The following is a 19,897-nucleotide window of genomic DNA, read 5'->3' as shown; positions in this document are numbered from 1 at the left end:
TCTGACGTGCTCTGCTCCTCCATAGGCATACGCTCTCTGAGTAGGCTCCACCTTCAGCAAGATCAGGATCTGGCCCGGGATGTCTCTGATTTTGCTAAACATGCAACTAACAAAGCTACCTCCCCAGCCCTCAGCTATCTCGCTCTAGGCATCTTTTTTTGCTGTCCACCAGTGTCTCCATCTAGATCTCTCTATTTACACTTGGACCACGGTTGATAGATGGGATGCACTCCAGAGAACCCCCAAGCAAGGGGCTGTCAGCCTGAGTTCTTTCTCCGCATTTGGATGAGAAACATAGCAAGTTCTGAATTGTAGGGCGTGTACAAGGCGGCTTTTGTCAATTCACATAAAGCATCACCTGCTCCATTAGGTACTCACTGGCTTGAGCATCCTACTGAGTTATGTGCAAGGTCAGCATACTACAGAGCATAGTTAAAAAGCCCACAATGTATTTAATACCTAGCTTAGAGCAAGAGGTGGGAAAGGGATTCCATAAATGGGATACCATTAAAACTCATCAGGTAAAATGCAGTCCTTCTCCCTTGCTAATTACACTAGCAGTGCTAATGCTCATCATTCTCCTGTGCTGAGAGACTACAGAATGGTAAATAGTCTCCCCGTCGAAGGCCATCCTGGAAACACCCTGGATCTTTATGCTGATTTATCAGTCCTGGTTAATCTTAGCTTTGAAGAATGTAGTTTGTGACTCACCCTGCTGGATAAGCAACGAGGCCAGTTCTGGGGTCGCAGGCTAATCCTCTGCCTCCCGACACAGTTATCCCCAACACCTTCTCCAAGGTCACCTAGTGCATGTGAAAAAGAAAACAAGAAATACTATGAGATATGAGTGCAGTTCAAATGGACCCATAAACAGATGCTGATGGTGTGGCACTGTATAATGGCACTGAGAAGAATCGTAGCTCCCAGAAATTCAGAGCTCCTATAAATTCACTGACAAGCACCCAGGCGCAGAACAAGTGTTTAACCCTCCTCTATCTTCAACATCGGCACAGTAAAATACTGCCGGGGTACAGAGAAGGAGTTATGCATCCACTGATTATTGTGTCTGTGCCAGAGCACTGCCAAATATTGCAGAGGACTGCATGCAGCAATTAGTACAGAGCAAGAAGCTGGGGTGCACATTCACTGCCCTGCAATTCCCATCCTCTCAGCACGAGCAGCAAACCACTTTCGTCACAGTTATCTTCCTGGACATCTTTTCCAGGTTGCCCCACTCTCTTTATCTCCTCCATCCAGTGGTAGGTGGTTCAGTGTGGTCCCAGTCCCATATTCATAGGAGCTGAAGAGTCATTTTTTTCCCACATAGCTTGAACTAGAAACCACATCCATTGGACAAACACATCCCTCCCCAGGAATCTCAAGAGACAGAGCAGCTCACATTATCGGGTTCACAAGCCCATATACCAATGGCCCACTCAAGAGACAACAATCCAAAATGCTTGCTTTCTCCCCGAGCAAAAATCCCAACTATTTCAAGAGAAGAAATGAAATGCAACTGGGAAGAGCTACTTGAAAGACAGAAATTCAGAGTCAGGCCTTTATGGCAAGAAGCCAGGAATAGCAAAACCAAAAGCTGGGGGGGGATAGGGAGGACTAAGACATTTCAGGGAGCACGCTGGCAGAGGAAGCATCAGAATTCAGCACTCTCCCAAAGCAAAAGGCTGCAGCGAGATTACACTGCACAAAGTCTGGTCTGTGACATGAAAGGACCCAGCCTCTGAGCAAAAAGCAATTTTCAGCCTTGGGATTGTTCTGACAGACGCGAAAGTATTCTCTTTCCTTTACATTTGCACAGCTTGATTTTATTTATTATATATTTTATGCATACATTCCTCCTCAGAACTGCTGTCCCTGCCAAATTCATGGATTTTACTGGGTCACAGCCTTCTGTTTTTAATTATCATCATCTAAGTTATATTTGGTTAAGGCCTTAAGGCATGGACGCGGCATAAGAAGTCCCCATTGTAATAATTACTGCAATCATTAATGGCTGCCCTGCAGACCAGCATCTTGCATTTACACCAACGTGGAGCAAAAAAGGTAGGGGCAGGGCGGGCTTCCCCACGCTGCCCTGACAACGCAGCTTACCAGCCCTGAGGAGTTCGGCTGTAGGGTGAAGAAACGAGGTCTCGCTGAGCCCATGGCTCAAGTTACTGGAGAAGGTGGTAAAAGCAACTCCACGTGGAGCTACTCTGCTTCAACAGGTAAAGCAGGGCCGAGGCGCCACCAGCTCGCTTAAAACGAGCCATCTGTGCTTCAGTGGCTTCCAATTTGGGCTGGCTTCAAACCAGTGACACGGAAAGTGCAAGATTTCACGTCCTGCCCTCTGGAGCAACTCAGTCTTTTTTTCCCTTTTAGTAATGACATACCCCAGATACTTTCAGATAGTGTAAGAAAACACCAAATTGCCTCCTTTCCTCACAAAATGAGCATCTCTGGAACCACGGCTTTTATAAAATTCCACTGAATTTTTGCTTAGCATTAGAACATACAATTAAAAATGCATTTACAAATTCCCCAGTAAAGCAAGGAAATAGTTTTGTTTCAGTTTAATGTTGCTTAAAAAGGGGGGAAAGGAGAAAAGGAGGCCAGTGGGATATCTACTCTTCCAGGTTTGTTTCAATACGTCAACACATTCGTTGTTCGAGTAGCTTCCTAAGTGCACAGAAGGAAGAATTTGCTGAGATTCCAGCTCATGCTGTCAGCTCCCAACCCATCACACGAAGAGAAGTTTGAATTCCCATAGAAACCACATACTTGACAGTGAAGGAGGAAGTGGGAGAGATACATGCCATTCAAGTGCTCCCATCTAGATAAGGCACCAATTACTCGATGCTGTCAGCAAACAGCAAATTTAGCAATGCTGCGCTCACGCTGCTCAGCGCAGGCTTTAGCTCAGGCTGGCTGTAACTGCAGCTGTCCTAAAAGGTGCTACCTGACCTTGGCTATGCAGCTAATAGCGCTCAGCAGCAGGTCAGCAACCTACTTTCTCCAACAGGTTTATTTTTCCTCTGCCAGGACACACATTCAACACCCCCAGTGCCACCTTATGCTGCCGCTGAGCTGATCTCACAGCTTCCTGCTCCCAAGGGAGGGGACAGTTCCTTCCTCCCTCATCCCCCTTGTCCCAACAACCCCCTCCCTTGCCGGCGTTTCCCTCGCACCAGCACTGACACAGCAACTGCCTCTCCAGCAAGCAGCCTGAAAGGCAGCCCTGTGTGCCTTCCAGATGCTGTTACAACACCTCAGCATGTGTAGTAATAATCCTTAGGTATTAAAAACAACTTGTCTTTAAGAGTAGGATGAACACATTTAAAAATGGGTCTTATGAAACTTGTGAGCTCTACTCCCACCTCTCTGTCCACAAGGCACCACAGCTTTATCTCCATGACCAGCCTCCAGTCTAGTTGCCATAAGGGAAAGAGTTGAGTCACATGTCACAAAGCTTGATAGAAGACTAAAAAAAATTCTGGGAGAAAAAAACAATAGGTAGCAATGCAGTGTAAACTGGATTCCTTCTGACTTGCCAGCCAAAACAAATAAATAATTAGTATAGCTAATTAGGACAGGGGTACACCAACATTTACTTCCAAATCTCAAATTAAGATTTGTCAGCAAAGGGTAAACTTGTCGATACAGGTCTGATATTACCCCACTTGTGAAGTTATGGCAAAATGAGGCAGGAACTCACTTTGTCACGTAGCAAGCAGTCTCCCAATCCCACACAGCCACTGCCATTCCCATAACGTCACCCAGGTGGTTCTTCAGCATGTCCCGGGCAGAACGAAATTCCCTGACCTCTTTCCAAGTGTGATCTGAGCTAACCACGGGACTGGAGGGTCTCACTGCAGACGGGGGAAGCGGGTGTGTCTGTTACCAATAGCTCCCACATTGGGCCACTTTGCTGCCCACAATCGTCAGATGTGTCCCTGCTTGCTCGGGTCATCCCATCCAATAAGTGGGCCAGCTCACCACCCTCGCCCAAGCCAGGAAACAATTGCAAGACTAAACCTGTAATTTTGTGCCCCTAAATTAAAGGCCCAGAAAGGTGGCTGGCTATCCACATTTGTTACTTCATCCTGAGGCCTCTATTAATAGTATTTGGCACTTTCACAGTTCTCTAAGTGATTTGCAAGTGTTATTGAACTGAACCACACGCAACATTCTCCTGGAGTTCACTTTGCATTGAAATTATCTACTTATTGACCACCTCGTCTCCACTTCTTTAAGGTCAACTTTTTAACATTTGGAGGCTCAGTACACACCCTTAGTCACCAAGAGTAGAAAACAGAACTTCAGGTATGGAGCAAACACCTGTCTTGCAAAACCTGACGTTCATCCATCTCACAGACAAATCTAAATTCAGCTGCTCAGAGTTGCACAAGTGGGCAAATAAATTTTAGTGCCTAAGCAGATCACTTACTCTGTTCCTTCCAGTTCAGATCCAAACATCATCAGAGAGCTCCTACATCCCCACTGCCTCTGGTAGGATCAGACGAGCAGAGTCCTGATCTGCAGCTACCAGAAGGTGTTTGATACAGCCAGGCCTCCTGGTAGAGGAGGAGAAGCCTTGAGGCAGTGCAATCCCCGCTGGATCTCCAGGCACATCTGAGAGCAGCTGTTGTTTCCCTCAGACACGGTCCCTCACAGTATGAGTGGAAGCCCACACACACCTGTGACAGAGCCATGCCACCTCTGCCTTCCTTTAGGAAAGGCTGCTCTAAATTAGCCCCTGCCAGTTTTGCTCGTCTTTTCAGGAAACAAGACACTTGAGCAGCTGCTCCCAGCTCTCAGAGCGTGAGTTTCTTACTTGTTTGAGCTCTTCCTGCTGTTTTGGGGAACTTGAAAGACTAACCACAAGCAATTGTTTCCACATGTTACAAGGACAACACAGAAATCCTTTAGGGATCAGCTCAGTGCTCCCCGTCCCGCTCTTCCCCTCCCTGCACACACTCTCCTCTTTCCCGCAGTTCGCACCCCTTTGGGACCATCCACAAGCAAAGCCCCACAAGGTGCACGGGAGGCAGACACCGTGGCCTGAACACCCAGACGTTTCTAGAGAGCAGTAGCTGTAAAGAACTCGCTCTTTGAAACACGCCCATCTAGCACAGTAATCATTTCCAGGCAAATGGATGCCACAGAGGGCAATCCAGTCACGGCGAGCATACTGCCTGCCTGATCAGGCTCACAGGCTCTGTGACATGGTTTTTGCTCCTGCTGCCAGCCTGCCACCACTCCTCCACGCCTGCTTGCCCACCAGCACTGTCCTGCAGTCCAGCTTCACCTCAAAGAAAGGTATGAAAAGAAACTTTTCAAGAGAAAACCATTTTTAACAGCAGACAGCCCTCCCAGGGTTTCACCTGTAGGCTGAGTGATGCCGTTACCCCCTCGCTCTCCCCAGGCCAGAAGCAAAAGACTGAGCAGGAATTGAGTAGTATCTCAGCCCCTCTTTCCCACAGCCATATGCTGAGAGCAAAGTACAGTTTTCTGACTTGATGACTTTGCTTCCCTGCCTTCTACTACTGTACACACCCTCTTCTGGGCCCAAAACCTCACCATTCTCTACATACACAATTTATTTAAGCATGGAAATAAAGAAACAAAGCTTCTTTGAGAGGATACATGCAACCCTCGGGTGCACGAAAAGGCCACTGGGGAGAGAAAAAATGGTGGTACTGTACAGGGCTGCCCACACACCCAAATGCCTACAGCATTAGGCAGGAGGCTACGGCTTGGGAAAACCACATCCCATGAACAGATGCATCTGCTCAGGACTTCATGGATAGGCCATCTTGGATCAAACACTGGTTCCTGTTTCCATTTGCAGCCATATGCGAAAGAGTTAGAAAGAACAGTATTATAAACAAATGCATGGAGAAAAATGAAGTGCAGAGAAAGGAAATTTGAGTTTCTCACACCTCCTGTCAATCTCCCACTTGACAATTATTCTCAGTTTTTAACCTATTTCAGTACAGTTCTCTACCATGAAATCATCCCACTGTGTCTTTAAAAGCTTAGCATTCACACCGTCTTTTGGCAAGGAGCTTCACCAGCCTGTTACGTGCTGCAAGAACCACTGTCTCTTCTTGCCTGTGTTAAACCTGACTCCTGTGAATGTTACTTGATGCCTCGTAGTTCTTGTACTGGAAGAGAGAGTGAACAGTGCATCTATCATCTTTAGGTCAGTCTGATGCTCTCTCTTCCAAGAGGAGTCTTGACTTACTCATTGGTTCTCCTTCATTATCGTTGGTCAGCTCCAATACCCTTCTTTGAGATTCTTTTCAAGTCCACAATATCCTTCCTAAGACAAAAGACGAAACACCAAGACTACATACAGCTTCCAACTGTGAGCATGCCAAGCATTTACAGAGCAGATCAATACCGTCTCCCGTTTTGTTCTCTGTTCTTTTCTCCCATTAATGCCTAACACTTGATCTACCTTTCTGATATCTAAGGCTGCTTACAGGCAACAGCCCAGAGGTCATCCAGCTCCACAAAGTCATAGATAAGAACTCCAGATGCTTTCTTTGCACTTGGAAATGTAACCCCCATTCTCTTCTCTTCTCTGCTCCTTTACAGAAAGAGAAATCTATCCTTGAATCAACATTTGGGTTTCAACTCCCCCCTTCCCATCCATGCCTTTGTGAGCATTTATTTATGAAGAACATCTTCAAAGAGAGCTCTTGTGGCACAATTATTCTGTTCCACTCCAGAACGGCTCCTTCAATAAATGTCCACAAGCAGACGAGCCCTATTTCACAAGTCCTCCCATGGGCCTGTGCATAACAGTTAACATTTCAATCTATTTCATTAACTAATAGCACTGAGTCAGCACAAAAAGACAACATCCATCAGAGTTCCCATCTCATCCACTGCATCATCTGCCTGCCCTCATCCCTCTCCCGACTGAGCGTGGCCATACATGTATTAATAATGTATGTGCAAGAAGCTCCTGAGAAAGCAGTGGACACAGAAATCCCAGAGGTGCGTAACCCATGAGGATTACTCTGGAAAGCCTTCCCTAGCACATCACAGCGGCCATCAGGGGATCAGTTACCACCTTGATGGAGGAGTGGCTGCATAATCACCTGTTCTTTTCCTCTAGAAGAACACTTTTCGGGCTAGGCTTGAGACCCCAGTATTCTTCAGCCCTGGCAATACACTGACACAGAGAGCTCCAAAATCAGGCCCAAGTTTCACAACAGCATGGTGGTTTTCACATCCAACTCCCTGTATTGTGGTCCCAACATTTTCAGCCCTGCTGCACAGCCGCCGGTGTATTTTCCCTGCTGCACCACAGCAAAGCTCTATCACTGCACCCTGGCACCCGATACGTGAAAATGCATTGTAGCTGTACATTGTCAGCGTCAGCACTTAAGAAATAGCTGTCTATTTCTTACATAAGTGAAATTTGATACAGAGTGCCAAATCTCACAGCTGGCCCTGCTCATAGATCTCCCTGCAGCCCCTGAGCCCCACCACAAAAAAGCACGTTTAACCTCCAGGGACCAGCACACACGTCGTAGGCTCTAATCTACTGTCTGAACACGCTGTCTGATCTCCTGTTACTGCTGCAGAAAAACAAAGGCTTCAAGTTTTACATTTAGCTCTGCTGTGCCTCGTTTGGCACATTAAACGCAGAACGCTAATTACAGTATACTGTTCTACTTAAGGGGCTGTCAGCATTTCCACTGTAAAGCCTTCATTTCAGGGCTTTATACCACAGCTGTGAAATATTCGTTTTGCACTTGAGCTTGACATGCAAAGGTCTGGCTTTGGCCCAGGTTCCTCTGCCTGTTTGTTTTTTGGGAGTCGGGGTTTTTGTTTTCGGTCTGGCAGAGGGAGGGCTGAAGATGGGTAGATGGAATTAACTGCAGGGGATGTTTGACTTACAAGAACGCACAAACAATAAAACCACCCAGCTCCACAGTTGGTTTCTCTCCCTCACCTACCCAAGCCCCCCCTCCCACTTCAGTCTGTGTGCATAGAATATGCACATTCTTTTTTACAATAATTTATAAAAATAAAATAAAAGGCTTTTCTGTCCTCTCCAGCCTCGGCATCCAGTGCTTGCAAAAAGTACTGTCTTGGCAAGCCTGGAGACTGAAAATATTCCACCTGCAAAAGCAACAGCAATAAGACAAGCTCCAACACACGACCAATTCCGGACGCCTCTGCCTTGGCAGACCAGGCTCCACGTCTCTTGTATTAAGTCTCACAAGCCTTGCTCATGGCCACTACTGCAGGTTCATACCATTGCCTAAATGACCTTCTAGGAACTATTCCAAGACCTTCAGACAGATTTCATGCAATCCGCCACCGTGACCTGCTGCAACACTTCAAGTTGAGCATAGGCTGGAAGCAGCATCCATAGGGTGAAAGGACTCAGAGATACATCTCATCACTGAACAAGATCTCGTATTTTAATTTAAAGAAAAAAAATTTAAAAAGACAAGAACATCATTGCCTGTAACAAGCAGTTGCCATTTCTAGGAAATGTTGATTTCCCAAATAATCACTTTGAGGACAACGGGGAATGATCTTCCACAACACAACCTATGACTGATGCACCTTGGCAGAAGAGTGGCAAGGGTAGAAACTGACTTGCCAGAGGGTTCTGACTCACTGAGTTACATGAGGTATTACATGGGTGAACCTGCACAGAAGCGGAGCTGGGAAGGGGTGGGTTTCTCACAGAAATGCTGCGCCTCGGTTCCAGTGGCTCTGCCTGGTGGCACTACAGTGGTTGCGCAGGGTCGAGCACGCACATTTGTTAGAAATGATCCAGTTGAGAGAACAGGGAACAAAATGGCAACAGAGGTGGAAGAAAAGGAACGTGAGCAACCCAGGGTCCCTGCGGGCTGTCTTTCTACACATGCCTGCACACAGCATGCGTGCGTTTGTCCATCTCTCCGCACTCTCTCTTGCCTGCTCTCCCCTTCTGGCCTCCCCACTGTGCTGGCTGCTTCCAGCCCAATTCCAGCTGTCAGGACTACATTCCTGACCCGTCAGCCCCAGCTGTCGGGGGCTACGTGCTGAATCTGCACTCTGCCTTCTTCTTCGTGCACCTGGAGTAAGGCAGTCCTGGGGAGGCCATAAATGCTGTTGCATAGCCCCGGGGAACCGGGTGGAACACTGTTAAAAGCACCTCCACCAGCAGCCATAGCGAGGGAGCTCAGAACAGACAGCAACGCACGTGCAAGCACCCCTGTGTCCTGCAAAAGAGGATACACACAGTTAATTTTCTACCAGTTTCTGCAGCATGACCTAGTTATCATTAAATAATTGTCTTCTGTTCCTTCACTCCACACCAGCTTGATCCCTCAAGTTTGCCTTCCTATTGTAATACCCACAACAAAATCCAATTTATTTCAAAATATTGCAGGGATGAGGAAAGGCACACGTAACCTTACCAAACCTAGCTAGAGACACGGCAAAGGTGCAACTTCTCCCATTCAGGCAGCATCCTCACCATAAAAGCCAACTCAGACTTTCCTGACAGTTCACAAAACCTTCAGAGATACAAATGTGGTGAAGGGACAAGGTGTAGAGCGTGTGCAAATTGCCCACCTTTGTCAAAGTTGTGATGACGCTATTCGGACTTTGGTGTGGGGAATTCTTTTTGCTGATGCAAGGGAAAACTGTGTGCAGAATGTATGCTTTAAAAAAGAGAAAGCAACATCAAACAGGCTACAGGTTTGCTGGTACATAAAGAGTCAATCCTGATTTATTCCAGACTAAGTGTCTACACATGGAGTCGATCTGGCCAGCTCCACGGGTAGGCAAGTCCTCTGGGAAACAGAGAGATGCGTCCTGTGTGGGCAGGCTTCAAAGAAGCCATTCCTCAAGTTCTCGGGACCTGGACTTGTACAGGATCACTTCTTTACAAGGAACAGATTTTTTTCCAATTTGCAATTTACTTCTTCATACAGCAAAGAGAGCACGTAAAATATCATACTTGATGTAGGGGGTAATTTTGCCCTCCCACATAGGCCATTTGTCCAGTGATTTTTCCTTCATGGTAGAAAAAGGAACCAATTCACCTTCCCCAGCATGGAAAAATATCTGTAAGAGGATTAAGTACAAGCACGGACTTGCAGTGCTCCCCTAGTCTGTCCCAGCAGTGTAGATCAAAGGAAGGCACTTCTGACTGTGTGGCAGTGTTATATATTGGTCTCCAAATCCATGTGCAGGGCCTGAATATAGGCAAAGAAAGTGCTTCAGTGAGGGGAAGAAGTTGAAAAAAAAAGTTTAAATACAGCTCCCTCGGGCAGCGTTTCAGTTACTCATATAAGGGTTTGAAATCAAGCAGGAACAAACGGTTCTCCAAGCGTAAGGGTCACCGTTTATCATCGTTAATCATCACTTCCCAGATAGGAAAGGCTCTCTCCACAGTCATTTTCCCCTCCGTTTCGCACAGGCTTTAGCACTCACGAGAAGCGAGACACCAGAACGAGGGAAAGAGCCAAACAGGGATGCGGGCAAGAGCTGGCAGGAGTCCTCCTCCTACGGCCCTGCCAAAGTCCCTCCCCGCAGCCCCAGCCCCGAGCGGGGCTGCTCCTAAACACAAGCAGCCGGGAGTTCAAAGCCCACGGCCTCGCTGCGGGCACAGGCACCCGCAGCAGCTCCGCATACCTTCTGACTCCAGAGAAGCTAAACACACGGGCCGTAACACAGCGTTTCTAATGCTGATACCGCCGTGGTGCGGAGCTCAGTCCTAAATCACCTCGTGCTGAGCTCTATAAACAACACATACGTTCAAACTAAACATGGACACGGGGCAGATACGCTGAAAGGGAGAGCTCAGAAAGCCTTCCTCACAGTTAACCCTGCCGAGTGAAAGCAGAGCAGGAAAGCTATGTAAGAAAAGTACCAGGCTGAGGTTCCTGTCCCCGACTTCCTTCATTTCTTCTCCCTGGCACTTACTTTTGGTATAAACGGATCAGTGTCCTGTTTGTCCAAGGCTGTAGGGGTGGGGGGGGGGAGGCTTGGTGGTGGAGCTCGCTCCCACAAGAGTAGGAACTTCAGAGACAGAACTAAATAGGGTGAAGGAAAGCATTTTAATCAGCTTGCCTGAAGTGACACTCATAATTCATTTGTGATTTCTTTACTCACTCATAACACCCCATGCCAAATCAATTTATTTTTGTCCTTCATCACTGATTTACACGGGAGTTCTGCCTAAAAAGTCACCCACTGTCATTTCTGACTTGGCACTCTGAACCTGCTCTGTATCCACCCAGCCCCCATTGGCACAAAGGAGACGTCGCAGATCTTCCAGAGAAGAGGACAGCTTTAAGCAGCACTTAACTCCCTGGGAAAGACTTAAAGAGATTCTCTGTACACAAAAGCCTGACCTTTTTATGCCCCAATACCTTGCCCAGAGCAGATATCTGTGTCCTCCACATGAGGTCAGAGAGCTCGCCTCTCACCACACCTGAAAGCTCCCGCTGGCAGCACCTGAATGCCTGCAGGACCAGCCACCTTGTCCTCCCACACACATCTCCCTAAGACTGCGGTGACTCCACGGGGGAAAGTAAATACTTACACGCTCAGGAGATTAGAAAATGGTTTTGTTGTAAGCCGATTTAAATTATACTAAAAAAAAATACTAACATAATTTAAAAGATACTAAGGTTGGACTAAATACAACAGGAGCACACGGCATTTATCACACAGACAGCATCCCCAAAGAAGGAGGCACGTGGTAAGGAGAGGAGTAATTGTTCTTTCCCTAAACATTTTCTGAAGTATTTATTGTTGTTTCACATTTCTTGAGACAAGTCCCAGTGAATATGAAGGCCTCCTATGCTCACAGCAGGTAGCAACATGTATTCTCACACAGCTTGCAATCTATAAACAGATATAAGAGGGCTGGATGGAGAAACACACACACAGTCTGAGGTGAAACGTCTTGATAATGGTCATGTAACAAACAAGTGGCAGAGCTGAGAAAAACCTTACCTCCCTCCCAAATTCCAGCAGTTATCTACTGCTTGGACCAGGCTACAGCACTGCTGTATCTCACTCCTGCTTGAGGCTAGGGACAAGAATTTTAATGAATGCTTAAAACTGAATCGAAGCAACATAAGAGATTATTTTTCCTCCAGACCAACCAGGATATACAGCAGCAGCCACCCAAGCTCCCCCCGCCACCACTCGCTGCCCAGCTCTCTCCAATCCCTTCCTCCACTCCCTGCCCTCCCTCTGCCCTGAGGAATAAGCCTCTTACACAAGGGCCTTTATCATCAGCTGCCCTTTGTGCACCCTAGAATTAAGGAGCTCTTTGCATCCGCCAGTCAACGTGTCTACTGAGCACCCAAGAGATTTCTCCTGCCAGCCAGAAAGGAGACGATGGCCTCCAGGAGAAACAATATGTATGAACATGTGCTGAAGACTGAGAAAACAAACTGAAGAGAACAGCACGAGCACGGATTTCCATCGCTTCCTCAACAACCCTGTTGCCACCGCCTCCCTTCCCAGCACAGCTAGAGAGGTCTCCAGCAGTCAGTCATACAGCGACCCCGGTACTGCACCTGCTGCTCAGCCACCTCATGGGTATCTCCTGCAAACTCTCACGTGTTCCCCAGGTCTCACCTGCCTCAACACCGAAGATCCAACCTGCCTCTGAAGGCCTTTGGGGAAATACCCCAAGAATAAGCAAGTAAGAGAAGTGACAGATGTAAAAATTGGCAAGAGACACGTTGGGAACTTTGTTTCACTGCAGGGCCCGCTTGCTTCCGCATGTGTTTCCCATGAATTAGGAAATAGGATTTTCAAACCCAGGACCACACCACTATGGGGAGCTGCTCAGGCAGGGCTGCAGAGGAGCACCCTATTGGTGAAGCTTCAGGTTCCCACCGTACCAATTTCCCTCAGAGCACCACCACAGGGCCAGCTTTCTGCTTCAAAGACGCAAGCTGGTGCTACAGGAGAGGCAACCGTCACTGAGTCACACCTATCTCAGACACAGAACTTGGGTTTGTCTTTCCCAAAGAATAAAATTTGCTGCAGATTTTATGGACTAGACCCAACACCCAGAAGGTCTGAATAACTTCCCCTGCAATTTAGCAGCAAGAAACACCATCCTATCCTCGCTCTCCCTTGTGCACAGAGAGGCCAGAAGTTATAAGGATACCTAGAAAGCAATCCTAAACAAACACATTAAATCGTTTGTTCAGTACACTTTGCCTTTCCTACATACTCTGCCCTCAAATCACTTCTGCCTGTGATTTTCCCCAAGTGCCTGGTTGGTTTCCTTTCCTGAATGAAACCAAGCCTGTAAATGAGAGGCACAGCAGTCCAACACAAGCTCACTTGTTTGAGGGGTTAAAGGTGACCGAACAAAAAGAAAAAGGGAGCAGGCTGCCACCTCAGTACAGAAAACCCAGAAACATGAGAAATAATATTGGCAAAGCAGGTCTCCTTTATCCTATACTTGATGCTTACAAGCATGTGTAGCTGGCAGAATTATCAAATGTGAGAACTGAGGAAGTGAAATGACACTCAGAGGAAGCAATTTTTATCCACAGGCTTAAAACCCGCTTTGTTTGTGTTGCCACCTAGCTCCTGCCATGCTTCTAGAAAACAAACCATTAAAAATACCACCATTTCTTTACAGTCCTTGTCTCGAAATTCAGAAAGCCACAGATCTAGGCACACAACCAACTCCTGTTTCTCCAACGCTGCACAGAGTAACTTCTGTTTTTATATGTTTAGTTCTTAGCAAAATTTTCTGCCATAAAAGCAGAACATAAAAAAAAAAGAGCTCATTGAACTCCTGTCTTAGCAAAGTGTCAATGCTCCCGATTCACAATTTTCCACTCAAAAGTTTTAGATGCATTTACCTACTTGGAAGCATTTAGCAGCATTCATCTTTGCGAGAAATAGTTGAGTGACACACGTAGCTCAGAAATACCTGAACTACAGGCCCTAAGTATGTTTGTCTAAGGGTAATGAGAAGCAGATGAGCACTTGAAGGACAGGCAGAAAGACCCAACAGCAAAGCAATGTTTAGAGTCAGAACATTCCCCTTGATTATCATTTGTAGTGAGCCACTCTGCCTACGTAAACCCTGCTCAAACTGAAGGCTCATGTCCTGCAGGGAAAAAAAAGAAAAAAAATAAATAAAAAGACAGCTATAAAGTCTCTGTGCAGCTTCTCCCCATTCCTTGCTGGCTGCACTGCAGTAAGGTAGCAGGCTACAGCTGGAGAGGGGCTTTGCTCTCCCCCCTGCTCAGAGCTGAGCCCCCCTGTGAAGCCAGGCTGCAGCTCCCACCGCTGGGCAGAAAAGAGGGGTAGGATGAAATGGGGGCTGAGCACCACTCGGAGTTTTAAGAATGCAGCTGGTGATTCTGACTTTCAAAAACAAAACAAAACCCTGCAGCACAGCAGAATGGATTGAATGTAAAGACTTGTTTGCAGACCACTATACCCTGAAATCATAGCCACGTCCACAATCTTGCTTCTCTTCTTTGGTATCAGTCGTTTTAAGTAAGGACTATACTTCTAGCTGCAAACCTTGTTTCTCTTATCTCCTTCGACCATCACAGGCTTGATATCTACAATAAAGCACTTAAAAGAGAGCATTATGGAAGGATCAGTTTACAAATTAGCCAAGACAAACAAGCACTTACACTTTAAAGACGGAATTAACACCAGCCATGAGCAAAGACTAAAACCTGCTGCTCAGGGCTTATCAGCACTTTCTGCTATTTCTATAGAGGTCACTTCCTACGTTTCTTTTGGGTGAGATAAAAATCTGTTACTGACAGAAAACACCGCAGACAGCGGTACAGGCAGCCCTGCTGACTGAGCAAAGACTTCCACCAACCAATTTTGTACAAAGAACCAGACAAGGACTTCAAAAGTGCAGAAGTTGTTTCACTTACAAATGCTGCCTGGGAAAAGTCCCAAGCCTTCACAAGGGTTCAAAAGATGACAGCAGCATCCTGGTGCACCTGTGGAAGTGACATCACTTCAACACGCTGTCCCCTACAACATGTCACACAACACAAGGACCGGGGCAAACAGAAGCCCTACATGTACCCAGACCATGTCTCCAACAGCAAGAGCAGGGAGATGTCTGCCAGAAAGAGTTAAAGAAAACTCAGCACTAGTTTTGGAGTCACAAGAACACAGGAGGCTGTCACAGAACAACCCTGTGGCCCTGGGGATCAGGTCACCACGCACCAAAGCCTAAGGGATTTCTGACGGGCAACCCACCACAAGAGAGAAGAGCTGGGCAGCCACCAGGGAGGAACGCAGTGCTCCAGACCCAAGTTTCTCATGCTTCATGCTCTTCCCTGAAGCCTAGCCCCATGACATTTTCTCGTTGCTTTCAGCCTCCTTCCCCATTTTTTTCAGCTGAGATGGAGCAAAGGGAACTCCTCCCGAGCCAGCTCTAGGGAAGGGAAGCCCTGGTGCTACCCCTTTCTCCTATTTATACCAACAACATTACTGCCACAGTTCAAATACATTTTATATATAGCTCTGTGGCTTAGTTCCAGGCAGAAGTAACTCAATGCTGGTGTACATGTGTTTAGAGCACAGCAATTGGAAAGAATGTCCCATAAACACTGTCAGCTTGGCTGTTTCACTGTGCCCAGAACAGACTCTACCAGGGCAGAAACACAAGCCGGGTAGGAAAATAAAAATAACGATAATAATAATAATTAGAAAACCAAGAAAATTATGCAGCAAGAAATTAGGTGAGCCCCTTGCCAACTCACAGCAGTGACGGGCTCCCACCGCAGCCCCAGCAGATGTATAGCTGTAAGTTAATAGCCCACTCGTACCACAGCGGGATGCCGTGCCTGCCTGCCAAGGGACCACGCAGAGGTGACCCGGGCGTGTGACAGCGCAAGGGCAGACACGCACAGAGCATCTGCCAGCGGCCCCTTGCATTTTAATGTAACCTTAGAAACTAGCGGGCTGCACCACAGTCAGCAGCTCTACGTGCAAACCCTGCTCGGAGTAGGAATATCTGTAGCGCTGCCGTATTTTAATGAACCCGAATTGAGCCCAACGCCCACAGGCTCGTGGCCTGGAGCACGGAAGGCACGGACTGCAGCTGGAGCGGGGTGCCAGCGGCACGCAGGCGAGGGAGGCGCCCGCTACAAGCCAAGGGGACACAGATCCCGGTGCTAGACCCTGCTCTTACCTGGCCCCTGGGCAGCAGCCCACAGGGAGCCTTCCTGAACACGCCAGGTCAGCATCTCATGTGGAACTGGCTGGGTAGAAAGGAGGAAACCAGTTCCACATTTTGGGGATGATGATGGGGGTATCAAAGAAAAATGGAATAACACAGAACGTCTCCGGTTAACTGCTCACTTGGGGAACGGCGGAAAAAACAGTCTCTGCTCCAAACTTCACAGGACTTGTTAGCAGCATAGCCAGGGAATATAGATTAGCAAAGCACAGCTGAGATGGTCAAAACAACATCATAAAGACAACTGCATGATATACATATAAGGCATGCAGACATCTCATGTGCATGAGATGAATCATACACAGACGCTGATCTTGCCACCAGCCACAGAGGTGCTTATCTCCCCATGCACTGGGCGAAGCAGAACTGCTCACACTCGTACTACCACACACACAATTAAGTACATGCATTTTTTAAACCTTCAAGGTCATTGCCACTGTAAAAACATTACACCAAGTTGTGCAAGACTTTGTGTACGTTACAGCTGTAACACAACATCAGTGCCACTCTCTAAAGGGGGGTCAGTTACTGTACTAACAGGCACATTAAGTAAAGTAACATACGCTCAACCCAAAGAGAGTATGTTCTTCCTATTAAACACACACACGTAGCAAAATAGAAACACACTCATACTGCCATCCAACCAGGCCCCAGCATTTAAATATCCCCTACAACGCAAAATCCTGCTTGGCAGCTGTTTACAGTACTTTCTTTTCTGGGGATCTGAGGAAAGGCATCCAAATGAAATCGCACCAGAGAGCAGGAGGGCAGGACTCGGGACATAACCCAGGCAGACAGACCTGGAAGTAAATCCCTCTGCCAGAGTGGTGGCTGCATCCCAAAGACAGCATTCCCCCCGCTCCCCAGCAAGGGAAATCACCCACATTTTGTAACGGATTTGTAACGCCCTTCCTCCTGCCTGAACTGCTTCTGCAGCTTATGCTGAGCACTGATGATTTACAGCTCTGCCATCGCCTCAGCATGAGAACTCCCCAACTCAGAATAACCCCACACGCTACACAAACACGCTTCAGGCCCACAGCTCCTGTCCCCACAACCCGGGGCAGGAACAGCAGCTCCTCTCTGCCTGCAGACTTCCAGGATTGTTTACACAGCCTCCTCCCCTCCTCGGCAAGGGCTGCCGGCTAAGGCGGGCCGGGTTGCTCCTCCCAGTACAACAGGCCGTAAGTGCCAGAAAAAACTACCAGCAGAAAGAAAAGAGTTTCTGTTGCTTGCCAACAAACCTCTAGGCGGTAGGTGATGAGTATTCCCAATTGTTTTAAACCTCTGGAAAGTCCTGGCAGCAAAATTAAATGCTTTATTACAACAAGCACTCTACTCTTCCCAGTGGAACATCCCAGGGCTCTCTGCAGACAGCAGCATTTCGTCACTCCTGGTTACCTTAGGAACTCCCCAGGTTTCAGGCGCCTTGTAAAACCCTTCTCTTTTGCAAAAGAAAAGAGGCAAGTTTTCCTAAAATGACAGAGACGGTTCATTTCCCTTGGCAGAGATGCTGAGCTGGAAGCTGCCCAGTACACCTCACGCCACCACATCCCCTGCCCCAGAGGACGGCGTTATCACCCAGGGCAACGTGGTGCTGCCTTCTGGCCTTGACGTTCAGCCTGAAACCTGGGCCACCAGGGCTGCACGCGAGACTGCCATCACCAAGGCCCACTCTGTGCGACACGGGCACGTTCCGCCTGCCTAGCCCTGGGGCTCGGCGTGCCGGCTGTGCCCCCCGCTGCTGCGTTTTAGGGACGCGGCGCGGGCTGAGCGCAGGTCGCCGCCGGGCAGGGGCCGCACCGCGGCGCGCCAAAAACCCATTGGGGGGCGGGGCCAAGCCGGCGGGGCCCCGCCCTCCCCCGGCGCGGATTGGCCGGGAGGCGTCTCCACGGCGCCAGGCCCCGCCCCTTTGGCGGGAGCTGCCCGCTTGGGCCGCACGGGCACGGCGCTGAGCGCCCGGCTGCTGCACGCACACCTTCCCCCTCGGCCAGAAGTCTCCTAGCAGTTACCTCGCATTCGCCTTCTCGACCCGTTGTGAACTTCAGTGCTGTGTTTCGGAGAACGAGCAGGACTGGCTTTTATTGCTGCTGGCCTGGAAACACGAAATATCCCAGCGGTTCGTAGCCTTGCCTTCTCTATAGTACTATTTCCAATCAGTAACTAACAACAGTCCTGATCTCCTGGGACATCAGCAGAATTACAAGGCTTACTGGGGTTTCCACAGCTTTAATTCAGATGGTTCTTAATCTGCTTGAGCCTGTTGGAAAGCCATCATCACCAGAGCTACTGAAATCGTTAGCGACAACAGAACCAAATCAGCATTCACAGCAGCGTGGTTTGGGGACTTTTAAGCAAATAATCCTAAATGAACACACGGTCCTCAAGTGGGAGAAGTGAGAAACATCCTTGGTAATCTGCAAGAGGCTGGGCTTTGCGGCTAAGGCTGAGATTTGGCCTCAGAGGATCAGGATTCAATTTCTACTTCTGCTTCAGACTTCCTGTGGGAGTTTGGAGTCACGTCTGTGTAGGAAAAGCACATTCCCTACCCTACCTTTTTATCCTTTCTTTTTTTCTTTTTCTTTTTTTAAACCTAAGTCTCCTTTGGACTGGGTCTACTTCATCATATCTGTCCCATGCTGGCTGAAGCAAGATAAAGACGGGATGCTCCTGCAGTCTACGGTCATACAAACACAGCCAGCGACCCACCTTTGCACTAATATTTCTGAAGACAGATCACAGAGCACAAATCAGCAGTTACAACAGCCACAGGCCTCAGCCGTATTTTCCTTGCACAACAAGTGGACACGCTCAGGACAAGGCTAAACAGCGCTGTGGTGAAAGGGAACAGGGAGATTTTCTGACCTGCAGTAGCCACTGTTTGGTGGGCACAGCCTCAGCAGAGCCACAGGGTTCCAGGCACAGGGAGCAGCCCATGTGTGGAGCTGGAATCCAGAGATTCCAGAAATGCCCAGCTGCACCTGCACACAAATCCTCAGAAGCTTCCAACTGTGCGGAGGAGACAGGTACATCAGACAGAAGGAGAAGCCTCAAGTGTCTGATGCCAGGTTTGGCACTAGGTAATTATTCAGACCTTAGCTGGGCTCACTCAGTGCTAATATGAGGGCTCCACTCCTGCTAAGTGCCATTTGAGTGCCATGTAAGCACCCCTCCCTGCCCTAAACATCAAGACAAGAGACTTGTACCAAAAGCCAGACTACCTACCGCATGGTATTTGCTTCCAGTCTCATGGATAAAACCATACCAAGGCTAACCAAGCAACCTGATCGACAGGATGCCCTACCTGCTCAGCTCTGCGCGGCCACCAAAATGCTGACCACCAGTTTCCCAGCTGGAAATGGTGTCCTGCTGCTGTTTTCCACCAAACAGAGGGTGACAAAAATACACATTTGTGCCTGTGTTGTTTTACAGGCGTCTGCAGACCCTTGATGAGACACAAGCAGATAGTGCTCCAACCTGGCCTGGCTCCCAACCAACATGTCAACTGTTATTCCCTGAAACCAGCCATGCGATACACCCCAGACAGCAAAACACACCACCACGCACAGGCAGCAAAACAGACGGTACGTGCTGGAGGAGGTCTCTTTGCACCGTGTCTGTGGGTGTCTTTCCTCACCACAGTGAAGCACCCCACGGGGACGACCA

The 19,897-nt window shown here is 48.2% G+C and overlaps 1 protein-coding gene across 4 annotated transcripts in view; it reads right to left on the bottom strand.

The window, feature by feature from the left end:
• The window catches only part of MAPKBP1 (mitogen-activated protein kinase binding protein 1), a 94,727-nt gene that overhangs the window by 68,262 nt on the left and 6,568 nt on the right, over positions 1 to 19,897 (bottom strand). For all 4 annotated transcript variants that reach the window (XM_032187804.1, XM_032187806.1, XM_032187807.1 and 1 more), the window contains exon 3: positions 712 to 803. In XM_032187804.1, coding sequence (XP_032043695.1) covers positions 712 to 803 — 92 coding nt within the window. The remainder of the gene's footprint in view (positions 1 to 711; positions 804 to 19,897) is intronic.

This window comes from Aythya fuligula, chromosome 5 (genome assembly GCF_009819795.1).
Source record: "Aythya fuligula isolate bAytFul2 chromosome 5, bAytFul2.pri, whole genome shotgun sequence".
NCBI classification, from domain to species: domain Eukaryota; kingdom Metazoa; phylum Chordata; class Aves; order Anseriformes; family Anatidae; genus Aythya; species Aythya fuligula.
The sequence above is the reverse complement of the archived record's forward strand: the minus strand, read 5'-3'. Positions and strand labels throughout refer to the sequence as shown.